This window comes from Castanea sativa, chromosome 7 (assembly GCF_040712315.1).
Source record: "Castanea sativa cultivar Marrone di Chiusa Pesio chromosome 7, ASM4071231v1".
NCBI classification, from domain to species: Eukaryota; Viridiplantae; Streptophyta; class Magnoliopsida; order Fagales; family Fagaceae; genus Castanea; species Castanea sativa.
In genome coordinates, this window is record NC_134019.1 from 34,160,028 (window position 1) to 34,174,627 (window position 14,600).

Here is a 14,600-nt window from a genome sequence, read left to right on the forward strand (position 1 = left end):
AGACTTCCAAGCATGCAAAGAGTAAAGATGTCTCAAATCCAAAAAAGACGTCATTAAATTTGAGTGGTCCAAAAAATGTTAGTATATTTGTTATTCAAACATAAACCATGAAGATATAGATATTGAATTAAATGCCAACCAAAAAGTCGGCCATAATGGGCGCATCTTTAAAATCATAATCAACGGCAACTTTTATGATCTACAGCACCAGCAGATCTGCTGATTGATCGTTTTTTTTAATACTTAATAAAAAAATAAATATTAGCTTAGCTTAATAGCAATTATAGTGAGTTTCAATTGACTTAACATAAAGTCTTTTGTGCTCAAATAAAATATCTAGGATTCAGATATTTTCTAAATTAAAAATTAATTGATATTTTAGTTTGATGATAAAAAATAAATTTGATAGAACAAACGCTATAGAATTGAAATAATATCGAAGCTATTGGGAGAAAAAAAGTAATAACAGTAGCTTTTAGGGATTGAAGATGCATTTCTTTAGCAATTCCCAGTCAAGTGTACAACCCATAAAAAAAGCTAAAAGCAAAATACCCAAATCATGATTAGTCACAAATCTGCAATAGTCACTGCAGGCCAGTCAATCTCATCCCTACACTGCAGCCAAGTGGCTGATTAATAATAGAACCCAGCTATGTTCAGGCTGTTTAATTAGTCTTTACGAAGATATACATTACACATACGCGGTGGAGGACCAAGTTTGAGGCTACTGAGCAAGGAAAAAATATAGATAATGTTTTATATATCTATATCTCATTAAAGTTCTACTTTTCTTAGAAGAAAAAACAAAAGGGTTTCTTCTAACTTTCACGGTTTTCTGATGTAGAATTTAAATACAATAATAATAGGAAAAGTTATTTTGATAAATATATATATATATATAAAACTTCAAAACTAGCTTATCTAGAAGAAAAGTAAAAACAATGACAACAACAATAAAATAATAACGATAGAGTAGACTAGTTTCCTCCTACACTGTGTTAATATGGTTACAGCTTTATTAAAAAATATATATTAACAGTATGATTAATTATCGATAAATTGTGTGATATGTGATTAAATATATATTTAAGAGTTTTTTTAGTTTTTCGTTAAATTATTTTTTTTGTTCCTTAATTTGTTCTTTTAAGAAATCAATTCAAATTAAACAGGATAGCTTTGAAAAAAAAATGAAAAGTAGACACCAGAGCAACCCTATAGTCCAATATATATACAGATTATGTAACATTATTAAGTATCACACTAAGCTAGTATAATGTCTGCATAAATGTCCCAGTATAGATCCTTTGAAGGCCATGCAAATAATGCATGCTAGCTACTACCAGTCTACCATCACTTCTGCACTGTTGGCAAGTGCTTTGAGTTTGAAGGCGGAGATTCAGTTTTGGTCTGGGCTTTGCATGGGCTAGACTGAGACCCACTTGACTTTCTTATATAATGTTCTTGATGAAAATTTAATTTATACAATAGGTTGAATCGTAAATGTTTGTTACACACATGACACGACTAGTTCCATACACATGATCTATAAACACAAACTTGAAATTGTGCTCGTTAAATATGATTTCACAATTTAACTGAAATCGTATTTTAAAAATACGATTTCAACTGACATAACGCACACACTGGTTTGTAATAACTAGCGCTCTACGAATATCATTGTAAGAATCATAGGCAATTAATTATAAGACTTTAAGATATTTAGATATAACATTGCTAATAAGCAAATTTATGAGAAATATTCAAAGTAAATAACTAAGGTTCCCTTCTTTTTTTGTATATATACATTTCAATTGGGGGAGAGGATGATTCAAATCACAGAGTTTTTCATTAGAGATATCAACAGATATCAAATGACTTAGAGGTCATTGTTTCCCATTTCCAAATTTTACAATATAGGGTTTTGGGTACAAGTTAATGTTAGGACAAATATATTAAAATAGAGCAACAAATTCACATAAAATGATAAAATATAATTAAGAAATTGATTTGGTAGGACTCTTTGTAGTTACTTGTAAAACAGGCTATTGAAAAATTGGTGGCTTCCACTCAAACAACCAGATATTGCTTGTATGAAAGTTGGGTATGACAATCGGTAATTCTTCATATATTGAAGCATGTCTTTGTGGTCCAATATATGTTAGCACTAATTTTTTTTTTTCTAGAAAATCTCATGCACAAATCAAAACATACAAATTTGTCTTTGTTTTTGACATTTGGAGAAGCAAGTTTTGAAATTAATGTGTAAAAATCCATTAGTGCGTGTGTGGTGATGACTGATTGGTGCACCGCCTGATTATGATTGCAAAAATTGACAATACCTTCAAAATATGAAAGTGATTTTGAATTTTGTTTTTTTTTAGTACTATTTTAGTGCTTTCCAACACAAGCACATTACCAAAGCCAACCATAATTAAACAATTTTTGCTGCGCAATAATGCCTAACATTGTAGCATTGGACCTATTGGTACTACGCTCTTGACCTTTTATTTCATTTAGGCCTATCAAAATGGTAGGAAGAAAAATATCTTAATCTAATATTTATGCTATGAGTATGAGTGGTTTGAATGCCTAAGCATGATGTTTCGGTGTGGTACAGCGTTGATTATCGAACATGTCGCTGTACTAATTTTAATTTGTTTTACTCCATTAAAAATTATTGCGAATTATCTTAAATCAAATAAATTAAAACTAAATTGCGTGGAGAGTCTATTTTACCATAGATATTATGATCTAAGATTAGAGATTAAGTTACAAGACGGTAAGGTGTTGGACGCCGTCTCCCCTAACTTAAAGGTCGGCCTTTTTGCGAATTAATGATCAATTTATGTTATATAATCAAAACATCAATGCCATCCATACCTCAAAAGTAAAATCATTACAAAAAATGCTTATAAAAGAAACCTGAGATTCATGAGCAACATATTAACCTAGAAATCTTTCTAAGAAGAAAAAAAGAAAGAAAGAAAAAAGAAAAAAAAAACTTTTTAATTAGCCTAGAAATCATGATTAAGGAATTCACACAATGACACAATCATCTTGAAGAATTGTAACGAAGGTCTTATGGAAAGATCAAGGATCATTCAGTTACATTTTTATCACATGCATACTCATCACTCAGTCGTTGACACTAAAACTTCCACCTTTCAATTCAAGGGGATGATGTTAGAGATATTTTAATCAAGAGACCCAATTTATTGTAAGTCCATGTTTTTGTAAAACAAGCAAAAGTAATTCTAATCAAATATATTATATTAAGGTGAAAGTTGAGAGAAAGTTCAATTAATATTCCAAAAAAATATATTCTAATTTAAACTCCAAATTTGTGCCAAAGTAGGGGTGTCAATTCGGGTTAGCGTGTCAGGTTCGTGTCGTGTCGAGATAAGGGTATTCAACTAAATAACTCAACCCTAACCCGACCAATTTAATAATTTTGTTATGATTCTTCGACCCTAACCCGACCTGTTAATAAGGCGGGTTGACTTGACCCAACCCATTTGACATGTTTAATAAACGAGTCGTGTTAGGTTGACACGAATGTAACACAACCTATTTCAACTTGCATAATATTAAATATAATATCCATCTAGAAATAATTTTTTTTTACATCCCAAAAGGAGTGCATACAATTCAGATCTTCAACCCATATTCAAAATAATGTAATTCAACAAAAATATAACATTCATTTAGAAATAAGTTATTTACACTGCAAAAGAAGTGAATAAACTTCAACCCAAATTTAAAATAATATAGTTGAACAAAAATAAAATAACATAGTTCAACAAAAACAAGTGGGCCATATTATGCAATCAAGAAAAACACAAGGCACATGGATTCAAAGTTTATTGTACAAAAGCATTATGCAGAAAAAATAAACACATTAGAGAGAGCGGGAGATAAATAACTGGTTTGAGAGTTGACACTTTGAGTTTAAGAATTGAGCAAGAGAAGAGTGGTACGGTTGAAATTAAAATAATAATAAAAAAAGATATTTATAAGAAAGTTTAGAGATTTAGGGTTTGTAGGGTTTAGAGATCTAGGGTTTGTAAAATTTCAATTTTCAATTATATCATTTGTAAATTTTCGTAATTACTCACTTTTCTTTTTAAATTTAAAATATATGTTGGATATAAAAGATATTTGATAAATCTAAAATAGGATGAATATTTATTTGTTATACGAGTTAAATGGGTTGTGTTAAGTAAGTCATTTTGGATTGACACAAATAAATTGGCGTGTCAAACGTGTCTATTGCGAGTTACGCAGGTTGACCCGTTTATGACACGTTTCTTATCGTGTTGCTTTCGAGTCGACCCGTTTATGACCCAAACTCATTAAGGCCCAACCCTAACCCGAAAAAACTCATGTCGAGTTCGTGTCGTGTTCGTGGGTTGGGTCAAACATTGACAGCCCTATGCCAAAGTGTCATTATAATTGCCTTACAATTTTGATGCCAACTTGCCAAGTGTCTCTAGATTTTAAATGAACTCCAATTTCATCTTAAATGTCATTTCAATCTCTGTCTATATCAAAAACCAATTGGTATCTTGGTCTGATGATAAAGAACTATCATTAAAAGCAGACGTCATAGGTTAAAACTCTCTCCAAAAAAAATATTATACTATAATTTAGTATTAATAATATATCATCATATCAAAACACTAATAAGTTTTTGGTTAGGCGGAGATTAAACTTTAAATCTCTTATTTAATTATCAGAGATTTTGCTAATTAAGCTAATCAGAACCTACAAAATATAAAAAGGATTGATTCAAATTTATTAGCTTTTTTTCATAATACTACGAATGTGTAGAGTTTGTTACTTACTAGCTACTAGGTAAAAACCTATATAAGTATGTATACACACACACATTGTGTATGTGTGTGTATTGTACCCGTGCAAATACAAGGACACTAAATATAGTATAGAATTAATTATTATATATTCATGATATTAAGGTCCATTGTAATAAACAAATCTTAATAATAATGAAACAACTTTTCAGGGCATTTATTTTCAACATGTTTATTGATTAGGACATGTTTATTAATACAAGTTTCACAACAACCACTACAAATACTTATAAATCTATGTACTTTATATGCTATCTATTATATAATGAAAGTATTTTGACCACCACGCACCTTAGATGTAATGGTCACTCTACAAGTATAAGTACTTATGAGGTATGAGAGATAAGGGTCAAGGTTCAAGTTTCTAGAAAGGAGTTTCACGTACATATACACTTAGATTAAGTTAGAGTATAATTTCTATTTTGTATAAAGAAAAAAAGTATTTTGCATTTTCTCGAACTGTATCTCTATTTATGAATTTTTTTTAATATTTATAATTCGTTAGGGAGTTTGAACCAAGGTTTTGAAACCTGAACTGTTCATTGAACTGTAAAAGGGAGATGTTCAAGGTTTTTGAGGTTAAACCGAAGTTGAACCAGAGTTAAACCGTGATGATATCATAATTAATTTAACAATAAATTAAAGCCTAAATATAGATATTAAATTTATAAAACTATCAAAATTGACTAATATATCTATATATGTGAGGGAAATTTAAAAATTTTCAAGCATATATTTAATAATTAAATAAGAACGTTAATAAAATAAAATAATAACTATGAAAACATTAAAATTTATGATTAATTTTTGAGATAAAGTTGAATATCTTTGAAGGATTTTAATTATAATTTTTTTTTATTCCTTGTAAGAGATGGATAATTTAATTAAGTAGAATAAAATTATGTTAAGTTATTTTTATAAATAAAAAAAATTGCTAAGAAGTTGGACCACACGGTTCTTGACACCGATTCGTGTGATCCAACCTCGGTTTTAGGAGTTTACAGAATTAACTAAAAATACGGTTCTTTATGTTTAAAAAATCGATTTTCATTTTGATTCTTGGTTTTTACAGTTCGACCTCCCGGTCTAGTCCGGTTCTGAAAATGGTGGTTTGAACTCTATTTTGTAGATAACATTATTAAAAATATATATAAAAAAAAATACTATTTCAATTACAAGGTTCTTGCTCATGAATTAAATTCAAAATCTCACTTGTTACTGATTAGTATTATAAATTGGCATGCACATGTTTTAATACTATACCATATAATTGAGCATGTGGAATAGACTATATGTATTTTCATTAAGTTATTGAATTTTTACCCTTTATTAAAGCAGCATGTGGCTTGTCCCTCTATTTGAAATCAATTTCACCTTTCTCCCTTTCAAAAAAAAAAAAATTTCACCTTTCTCTTTCATCCGCATAGGAGAGTAAATGCAGTCAAATGTGGAATTTTTTATTTTAATGTTCATAACAAATAATCTTTTTGTGTGGGGAAATTGTGTCGCGATCCATCTAAGAATGGAGCAATACCAAACAAGAACACGAGCAAGCACTACACCATTTTATGTCTCCGTTAATAATAATAATATATTGTGTGGCAATTTGTGTTCAATTCTCAGTAAAATGTTGATGTAACGAGCATTTATTGAAGGATGTAAAAGTGTAAACTACATTATTTCACGGTAAGACTAAGAACATAAGATAAAAAGATAAATATGTTTGATGATAATGAAAAAGAGAAAATTCAAATCCTCTAGCTTTTTACATTGTATGTTTACTGACTCCTTTATATATTCGCATTTTTTGGGGGGTTGTGCCACCAACGTACTGGATTATACCGACAGGAGAATATTGCTGGGCTGAACTAGGCCCATGACCATTGGCCCTATCAGGGGATGTTGGTTTTTGAAAAGGTACATTGGGCCGCCTAGGATCGTGAATTGCACTTCCAAGCTCATATTCGAAGGCAAGTACAAGCTAGTTTAAAACATTTTTACAAATGATTGTCGTTTTCCTTCTAAAAAAAAAAAAATCTAAGGCACCATCCTGTCCATTTCTTGAAGCTTTTTCTATAAGAATGAGAGATATGAAGTTATGAACATGTTTTAATGCACACTTTCAAAGTCTTTACATAGCTAACATATGTGGAATATGAAATGCAATATTATGAAAGATAAAAAACAAAAAAAAATATATATATATATATATATATATCAGACTCACTATAAGGAAGTAAACCTACTTGTGGATTCAATATGCTAAATCACTATAAGGACCAGTTGTTTATACTTATACCAGGTGGACAATAGAGTGTGAGTGACACTGTGCCCACAAATGCATTATGTCATCTCCACATGTGATCTCTGTCGGTGGCTCCAAATACAAAAACCACAAGTTTGTGTTTACAAATAGGAGCCAACTCCCAAAAAAAAGAACCTTTAACCCTCCTCTCCTCTCTCTCTCTCTCTCTCTCTCTCACATTTATGAGCTTTCCCCCTTCTTAATGTTTTTCACCTCCCAATGGACCAAAAGAAAGAAAAAGAGGAAAGAAAACACTTTCCAGAGGGTGTTGAGTGACTAAAAAAATTGTGTATGTGTGATAGAGATTAGCTAGGTCTTTGGCTTAGCTCTCGTCAATTTTAACAATAAATGCAGTCTGCTCTCACAACTCACACGTCTCAACCACACCAATTAATGAGGGGCACTACAAATTGCCAGACCGTCGGCATTAAACGCCTCTTTCCGCATGCGACCCCCTTCCCATTAATACCACCCTGACCCCATTCCCATTCTCCCACACTACTATATTTTTTAATATTTGCTTTCAAAGTCATTGCCCCCCCCCCCCTCATCTCCGACCGTCCATTCCTCGTCGTTCACTCAATCTCGTCCCTCCACGTGTATTTTTTCCCGCTCTTTGGTCTGTTACTGTTTTTGTTAATCTTACCTCCTGTTGAATCTGTCCGGTGACAGTAGCGCCTCCGGATCTCCACATCGTAACCGGCTCGACGAGAACGCTGCTGCTCCGACGCCCGCCGCCGACGACCTCATGAACATCGGGCTCGTCATTGATTTCGTTCTTCTTGATAATCCGCCTCCGACGCCGCTTCCGGCGAATCTTTCCGACAGAGGGAAGAATCCTCTTCGTCGGAAAAACGGCGATTTCATTCCTCTGTAGTAGCGGAATGAGAAGACTCTAGGTTTTGTTATGGATCCGAACGGCGATGGCCGTTTGCTCCAGAAATTTCCTCTTCTGTACCGCCATGGTGACGTTGTTGCCGGCTCCATCACCATCCTCTCCGACGCTAAGTTCCGTTCGAATCCAAACGAGTACGACCGCTTCAACATGAAATCTCTTCCGTTGAATCTCTCCTCCGAGTAGTTATTGTGATTGTTGTTGTTTTGGTTTCTCATCGGCGATTGTTCTTCGACGCACGGAGTGATTTCGGAGATGGATCCGCGGCGAGAGTCCGGGAAAGCTTCGCTCTCGAGCCTCTCGCCGAAGCTCCGTAAGATCGAGTCGTCGAGGCTTGGTCTGATCCTGGCGGCCATGACCGGAACGAACGGAGACTCCGGACGGAATATCCCGGCGCGGCAGAGAGGACAGTTAGCATGAGACCTCAACCAGATATCGATGCAATCAACGTGAAAAGCATGCGAACAAACCGGAAGCGTGCGGACGTAATCGTCGTCTTCGAATTCCAACAAGCAAACCGCACAGTCACGGCGTTCGCGGTTCGGTTTCGAGGTGTAGTACAGAGCTAGAGGAATCGTCTTGATCACCGACTCATCGAGTCCGTACGGCGAGTGCAAGTGGAATCCATCGGACGGCTCGAAAAACGGCGAATCGAAAGGAAGAGAATCCAAGTCTCCAGAAGACGACGGCAGGTAAGATCGAGCTCCACGTCGGCGACGGCGCCACCGCTTGTATCGGCGGAGGACGCGGAGGATCGGAGGGATGACGTGGCGGGAGATGAGTCTTGAGTAGGTCACGATGAGAAAAGCGGTGGCGACTATGACTACCATGGCGATCAACGGCGGGCTGAATTGGACGGGTAATCTGGACGGTGGCGATGCTTGTTGCACCGAAGTAATGATGCTACTGCTGGTGAGGGAAGGAGATGGAGATGGAGATGGAGATGGAGATGGAGCCAATGAGCTGTCATAATCGTAGCCGTTGATCGGAGACTCAGCTGGAACCATCATCGTGATCGTTGATGATTCTCTCACTTCTGTGTGTGTGTGAGTTTTTTTCCTGAGTCTCTCTGTGAGAAAAATGGGGTTTAATGGAGAAAGAGAGAGAGAAAGAGAAAGGGTTTAATGCTTAGTGCGTTGACTGAACGAGCTCGTATTGAGGACGACACGTCAACATTGGTGAATTTATAGTCACAGCCGGAACCACATAAAAAAAAAATTACAATTTTTTTACCAAAACATACTTACGTGGCGTACTATAATTGGCTCTGCGATTAGTTTATTTGGGGAGCTTTTATCTAGTGCGGACAAAATCACATTTATGTGGGAATTTAAGTACACATCCCGTGATAAGCACGTGGATGATTAGGGTCAAATACTATATGCTCTTATGGTATTGTTTACTTTTTGCATGTTGTAGTGGGAACGTGGTTTGGAATGGCTTTGGTGCTATGGAGTTTTAGTAAAAGAAAGGGTATGGAATTTTCAGGTTTTAGTGTGGATTTTTGGGAGATTGAAAATGTGGTGACCCACAATAATAGTAGGGATCTTCCACGAAGTTGATGCCAGGTTGGACTCTTTCATACAATTGTAGGTTCAAAGGTGATTTATTTGCATTTCTTTATTGGGATTCTTTTTCTTCTTCTTTTTTTATTATAAATTTTATGCTGAATTTCTTTATTGGGATTCATGGTACCATTATTTCCTCATTGGCATTAAATTTCATTTAATATATTTTACTATCATAATGCACAATGCAGTCATCGTGCAATGTACAAGTCAAAAAAGTTGTATAGTCAAGTTGGGGGCTATTGGCTTGGTGTGATCTGATAAAGACAGCTCAATCATATTGATTTTTTAAAAATATAAATTCAATAGTTACAAATTTAAGCTTAGAAATTCTTGGTTGCAAACACCAAAATAGACTAACGAGGTAAACTCTTACTTGGCATCTTGGATTAAGTGACCGAGATGGGTGAAAGATTTATCTTCAAGGAGTCTTGAAAGATTTATCTTTTAAGGGGATTTATCTTCAAGATTTGTCTTTTAAGAGCTTTGATAATGGTCTTCATCTTAGTAGAAAAAAAAAATGTAGGATCCGTTTGGTAAAGAAATTTGAGTAATATTGTTCATAGTTTGAAATACGTGTGGGTGAAAAAGTATGAAAAAGTGTGTAATATTGTTTAAAAACTGAAAACGTATTAGAACCACTCTACCAAACAGGACCTTAATTGGAAGGGCCTTCTTTAAAATAATAATAAGAAGAAGAAATTGAGGAAAAAGTGGTGTCTTAACTTTTTGTTAGATTATTCACTCATCGTATATAAGAATCTTGTAAACTTTAGGAAATTTGGGTTTACATTACATTTCATGTCAATGAATCCACCACCCAAATTATCTTCTTGAAGAGAGAGGGGCGGGGAAAAAGGTGGAGATATGGTCTTGATTATTAAAGAGGAGAGATACTATTAGCATGCGTTTAAATCCACACCTAGGAAGATTACAAAAGCTAACAACTTTATATCTCTATAATAAAAGATTAATATAATGGTATCTCGTTTTCCACACGTAATGTAATATGGTCTTTCTTGTATGATTATTAGCACTCAAGCATACAAACATCACTCCAAGATACGTACAAGACACAAGCTCTGATACATACATCTAAGATGCTGACATAATACATAATTACACCTTCCATTACACAAGCTTATCCACACTCCACTCTCTTCTCACTAGATGCTACATATTCTTTGCCACACTTGCTCTTCATTCTTCATAAGCTTTATCTTGGAATAAGAATGGCAATACTTCACTATGTATTCAATAATATTACGAGAAGGGAATGTCCTTAATTGCATAATCTCTCAGCATGAATTCAAGAGTCAATGCCAAATCAACATAAAGCTCTTTATCACTATGTACCTTTGGCTTGAGTGTTTGTAAGGTACGAGGACAAGGACTGGGATTTAAGTATCTGAAATGAAGCTTTACATACATATACACTTAAATTATTACGTTATGGTAGGATTCTATTTATCTTTTAAAAAAAAATATGTATCTCTTGGCCTGTAATTCTATTCCAATTCATAATTGTTAATACAATAATGTCAACAAACAATAATAAAGAGATTTAATTAACAAGCATTCATATGACTTTTGAACATATATAATGTAAGACTATTGTAAGTTTAGCCTAATTATTTATTTATTATATATTTAGATTTATTTCAATTAATTATTATAATAAAAGTAAAAGACAAAATCTCATTCTAATAGGAGTATATTTATGAACAGGTATTGAGGAAACCTACTTTAGAGAACAATCATCCCAAAAAAAAAAAAAAAAAAGAGTTTGAAAGGAAACCAGCGTTAAAATTTAGAGGGCCTTTCTAGCAAAATAAGCTTGTGTTCACAATCTAAAGGTTTTCTAAGTACTAGAAGAATTCAAATTAATACACTAATTTGCAGTGGACTTTTCTTTACAAATCACTTGGCCAACAATGGTAGGAGGTATGCTTTATTATATTATACTATATTCTCACACATATATGCCTTTTCTTTTTTCTTTTTTATAAAATACATATATCCCTTTTAAGCTCAACTCGATTTTTTTCTTGAATAAATAAAAAATAAAAAATAAAATAAGAGCAAAGCTCGTCAAGTACTCGCCTATCTCATTCTTGATAGAAACCAGCCAAATGTTAGAAGTTCAAGATTTTTAATCTTGTAGGTATGACCAAAATAATTGATTAGATTTGATTTGATTTTCCCCCTCCCCAATTCTTTACCATTCGGTCATTTTCATAGAGAGAAAAATCAATGTTATTTTTGGATAGGTTTACAACAAGAATGTGATGGAACATAACAGAAGGGACAAAATTGATATTGTTATAGCAGTTCAAGGAGTAAATTGTAACTTTTGAAAGACAATAGATTTAAAACTGATTCAAACTTAAAGGATGTAAAATGCTAAATCCACAAAATATTTTACATATTTTCTTTAGAAATTGTTGATGATGGAGCACAAGTTCGTCAGTTGTAGTGAATTCGTCCAGATGGAGCTGGATATTCGCTTGCGTCGCAGTGGAAGTAACAATTCCCTAAAATTGTCACCGGTGTGGTGTCTGCCACAACGCCTCCGATGCCAAAATCAGTACAATGGAGTTTATAATAGAATGTAAGGATGATTAGGTATATCTCGTAATTGTGTCTGTACCTTGTGTTGGCAATGTGAGGGCTTTATATAGGTTGCTCCAGATTCTAGCCATTGTGGTTGATATTGTGGTGTTAATGTTTTTCTTAGTAACGCTTCCTGCTAAATAATGGGGCTTTAATATGCCCCCAACGGTTTGTGTAGCTGATTTTGTAACTGTCCGGGGCATTATTGGTGGCATTAAATAATCCCGCTATTCTCGTTGGTGATGTGGGTACTTGCTTAGGCTCGTCCCTGAGAACGATCTCGTTTGTTTTATTGAACTCGTCTGTAGTTGATTTCGTCAGTCCCATCAGCTGCCCCCGGATTCTGTGGTTGTCATGACATGTCATGACGACCATAGAAGATGAAAGGTTTTTTTTTTTTTTTTTTTTAACTACAGGCGACTCTTGGGATTTCGTGTCGTATTAAATGCATAGTGGCGGCGCCATACTGGTCGTGCCCACGTGGCGTGTTCTGGTTGGTGGGGTTAATGTTCCCATTGTATGACTCTTTGGTTTCCCATTGATTTTCAGTTTTTTTTGCCTTGATTTTTAAGCTTCTCCTCTTCTTACTTTACCTTTCGTTTTCCCCAAACTTTCAATCATTTCTTTGAGTGTTTTCTTCTTCAACTTTTCTTTGCAACTCCTTTCCGAGGTGGTGTGTGTTGGTGTCGGGCTTCTTATCTTCTTCTTTCTGAGGTACGTTTTTCTCCCTCTTTTTCTTTTTGTTTTCTTTCTCTGGTGGTAGTAAACATCTGATTTTCTTTTCTTTTGGCTTTTGTTTTCTGGTTTTTGGGATTTTAGCGTTTACCTCTTTCTTCTGTGTTTTTCCTGGGTGTCCATGATTAGTAACTCTGAGGTTAGGATAGCTTGCCCCTCAATTTCCTTCCCTTTCGCACATTTAAGGGGGTTTTTAGGCGTTTTCCCAAACCTTGAGAATTTTGTTTTTAAGCGTAATGGTTTGGGCGTTGCCTTGGCTGAGTTGTTACCTTTGCTTCGTCAATCAATTAATTGGTTTGAGGGTTTGGTGAGAGAGCGGGGATCGATGTCTGAGGTTAGGTCCAGTGAACTCAAGACTGGGTTATCATCTAGTGGTGACCCGGTAGAGGGAGATACTGCTGTTTCGACCCTTCGAAAGGTTAGGGCTTGTCACACCCTTGTGGAGGTGTGTGGGCTGGATGCTGACACGGTGGGTAGGTTCAAAGATAGGTTTCAATTTTCGGAGCAGGTTCGTGTTTGTCAGCCCAATGACGAGGATAGGGCTTGCCACTTTTTCCCTGGTGATGTGTGCTTATATGAGGCCGCTTTCACTTGTGGACTTAGGCTCCCCGTCCATCCGTTCATGATGGAGCTTTTAGATTACTTTGGTATTGCTCCCGGGAAACTTATGCCCAATTAATGGAGGATAGTGGTCAATTGTATGGAAATATGGTTGGCCACTAACGAGGACATGATTACGGTAGGTGAACTCGTCTATCTATATCCTTTGAAAGAGTCTAGAGATTACGGATATTATGAGTTAGTACCCTAGGAGAGGAGAACAAGGATCGTTAGGGGTTTACCTTCGTCCTTCAGGTATTGGAAATCAAGATTTTTCTTTGTGTCTGGGGACGATTTTGAGACTCTCTCTAGCGAGGATTGGGGTGATATCACGAGGTTGCTTTGTCGGTGGGGGACCTCGAATTTAGGTGCGTTAGTATTTCTTCCTGAAGTTTTTAATTTTGTTGTATCTGCTATTATCGTCACTAACTCCTTTGCTTCTTGTTTTGCGTAGTTAAGAGATGGACTAAGCTCAAAAGCAGGCATAAGGATCGTGTTGAGAAAGCGATTGAGTACGCCCTGACGATCGAAAGCTGGGACGATCTGGTAGACTCGCGGACCCTTGCCTTCTATAACCTTGAACCTGACTCGTCCCCCTACGTCCTATGCAGTATCGACATTGAAGGAAAAAAGAGTAAGTGTTGAGCTCGTCGGTATTAACCCCCTTATATACACTTGGATTTTTTTATTTTATTTTTTACAAGTGTTTTCTTCTTGCAGAAATGACGACCAAGTTCAATAAAGATATGTATGAGAAGATGAGGTCCAAGAAGGACGAGTCGTTGTCCAACATCGGGAAGAAGACGGTACGCGTCACAGGGAAGGGTCCCTCCGTCACTCCAACTGCTTCCGTCACCCACATTGTTTCTGGAGCCGAGACGACGAGGACGGCCTCTCCTGCCACCTCGATTGAAGAGATCCCTACCCCTGCTTCTAAAAGGCCACGCATATCTGACAGGGAGAAGGAGAAGGTTGATTCTCGCTCGTCTACTATCTAAGACGATGAGAAACTG

At 35.4% G+C, this 14,600-nt stretch overlaps 1 protein-coding gene across 1 annotated transcript; it reads right to left on the bottom strand.

Moving 5' to 3' along the window:
• Positions 1-7,102: 7,102 nt before the first annotated feature.
• On the bottom strand, positions 7,103-9,745 carry LOC142605357 (RING-H2 finger protein ATL65). The gene has a single exon (XM_075776822.1). It carries the CDS (start codon positions 9,079-9,081, stop codon positions 7,819-7,821), a length of 1,263 nt encoding a protein of 420 aa, XP_075632937.1. The 5' UTR covers positions 9,082-9,745; the 3' UTR covers positions 7,103-7,818.
• Positions 9,746-14,600: the final 4,855 nt, after the last annotated feature.

What these genes read in the sequence shown, in the direction of transcription:
- LOC142605357 (XM_075776822.1), bottom strand. Translation starts at nt 9,081, where the DNA reads ATGATGGTTCCAGCTGAGTCTCCGATCAACGGCTACGATTATGACAGC.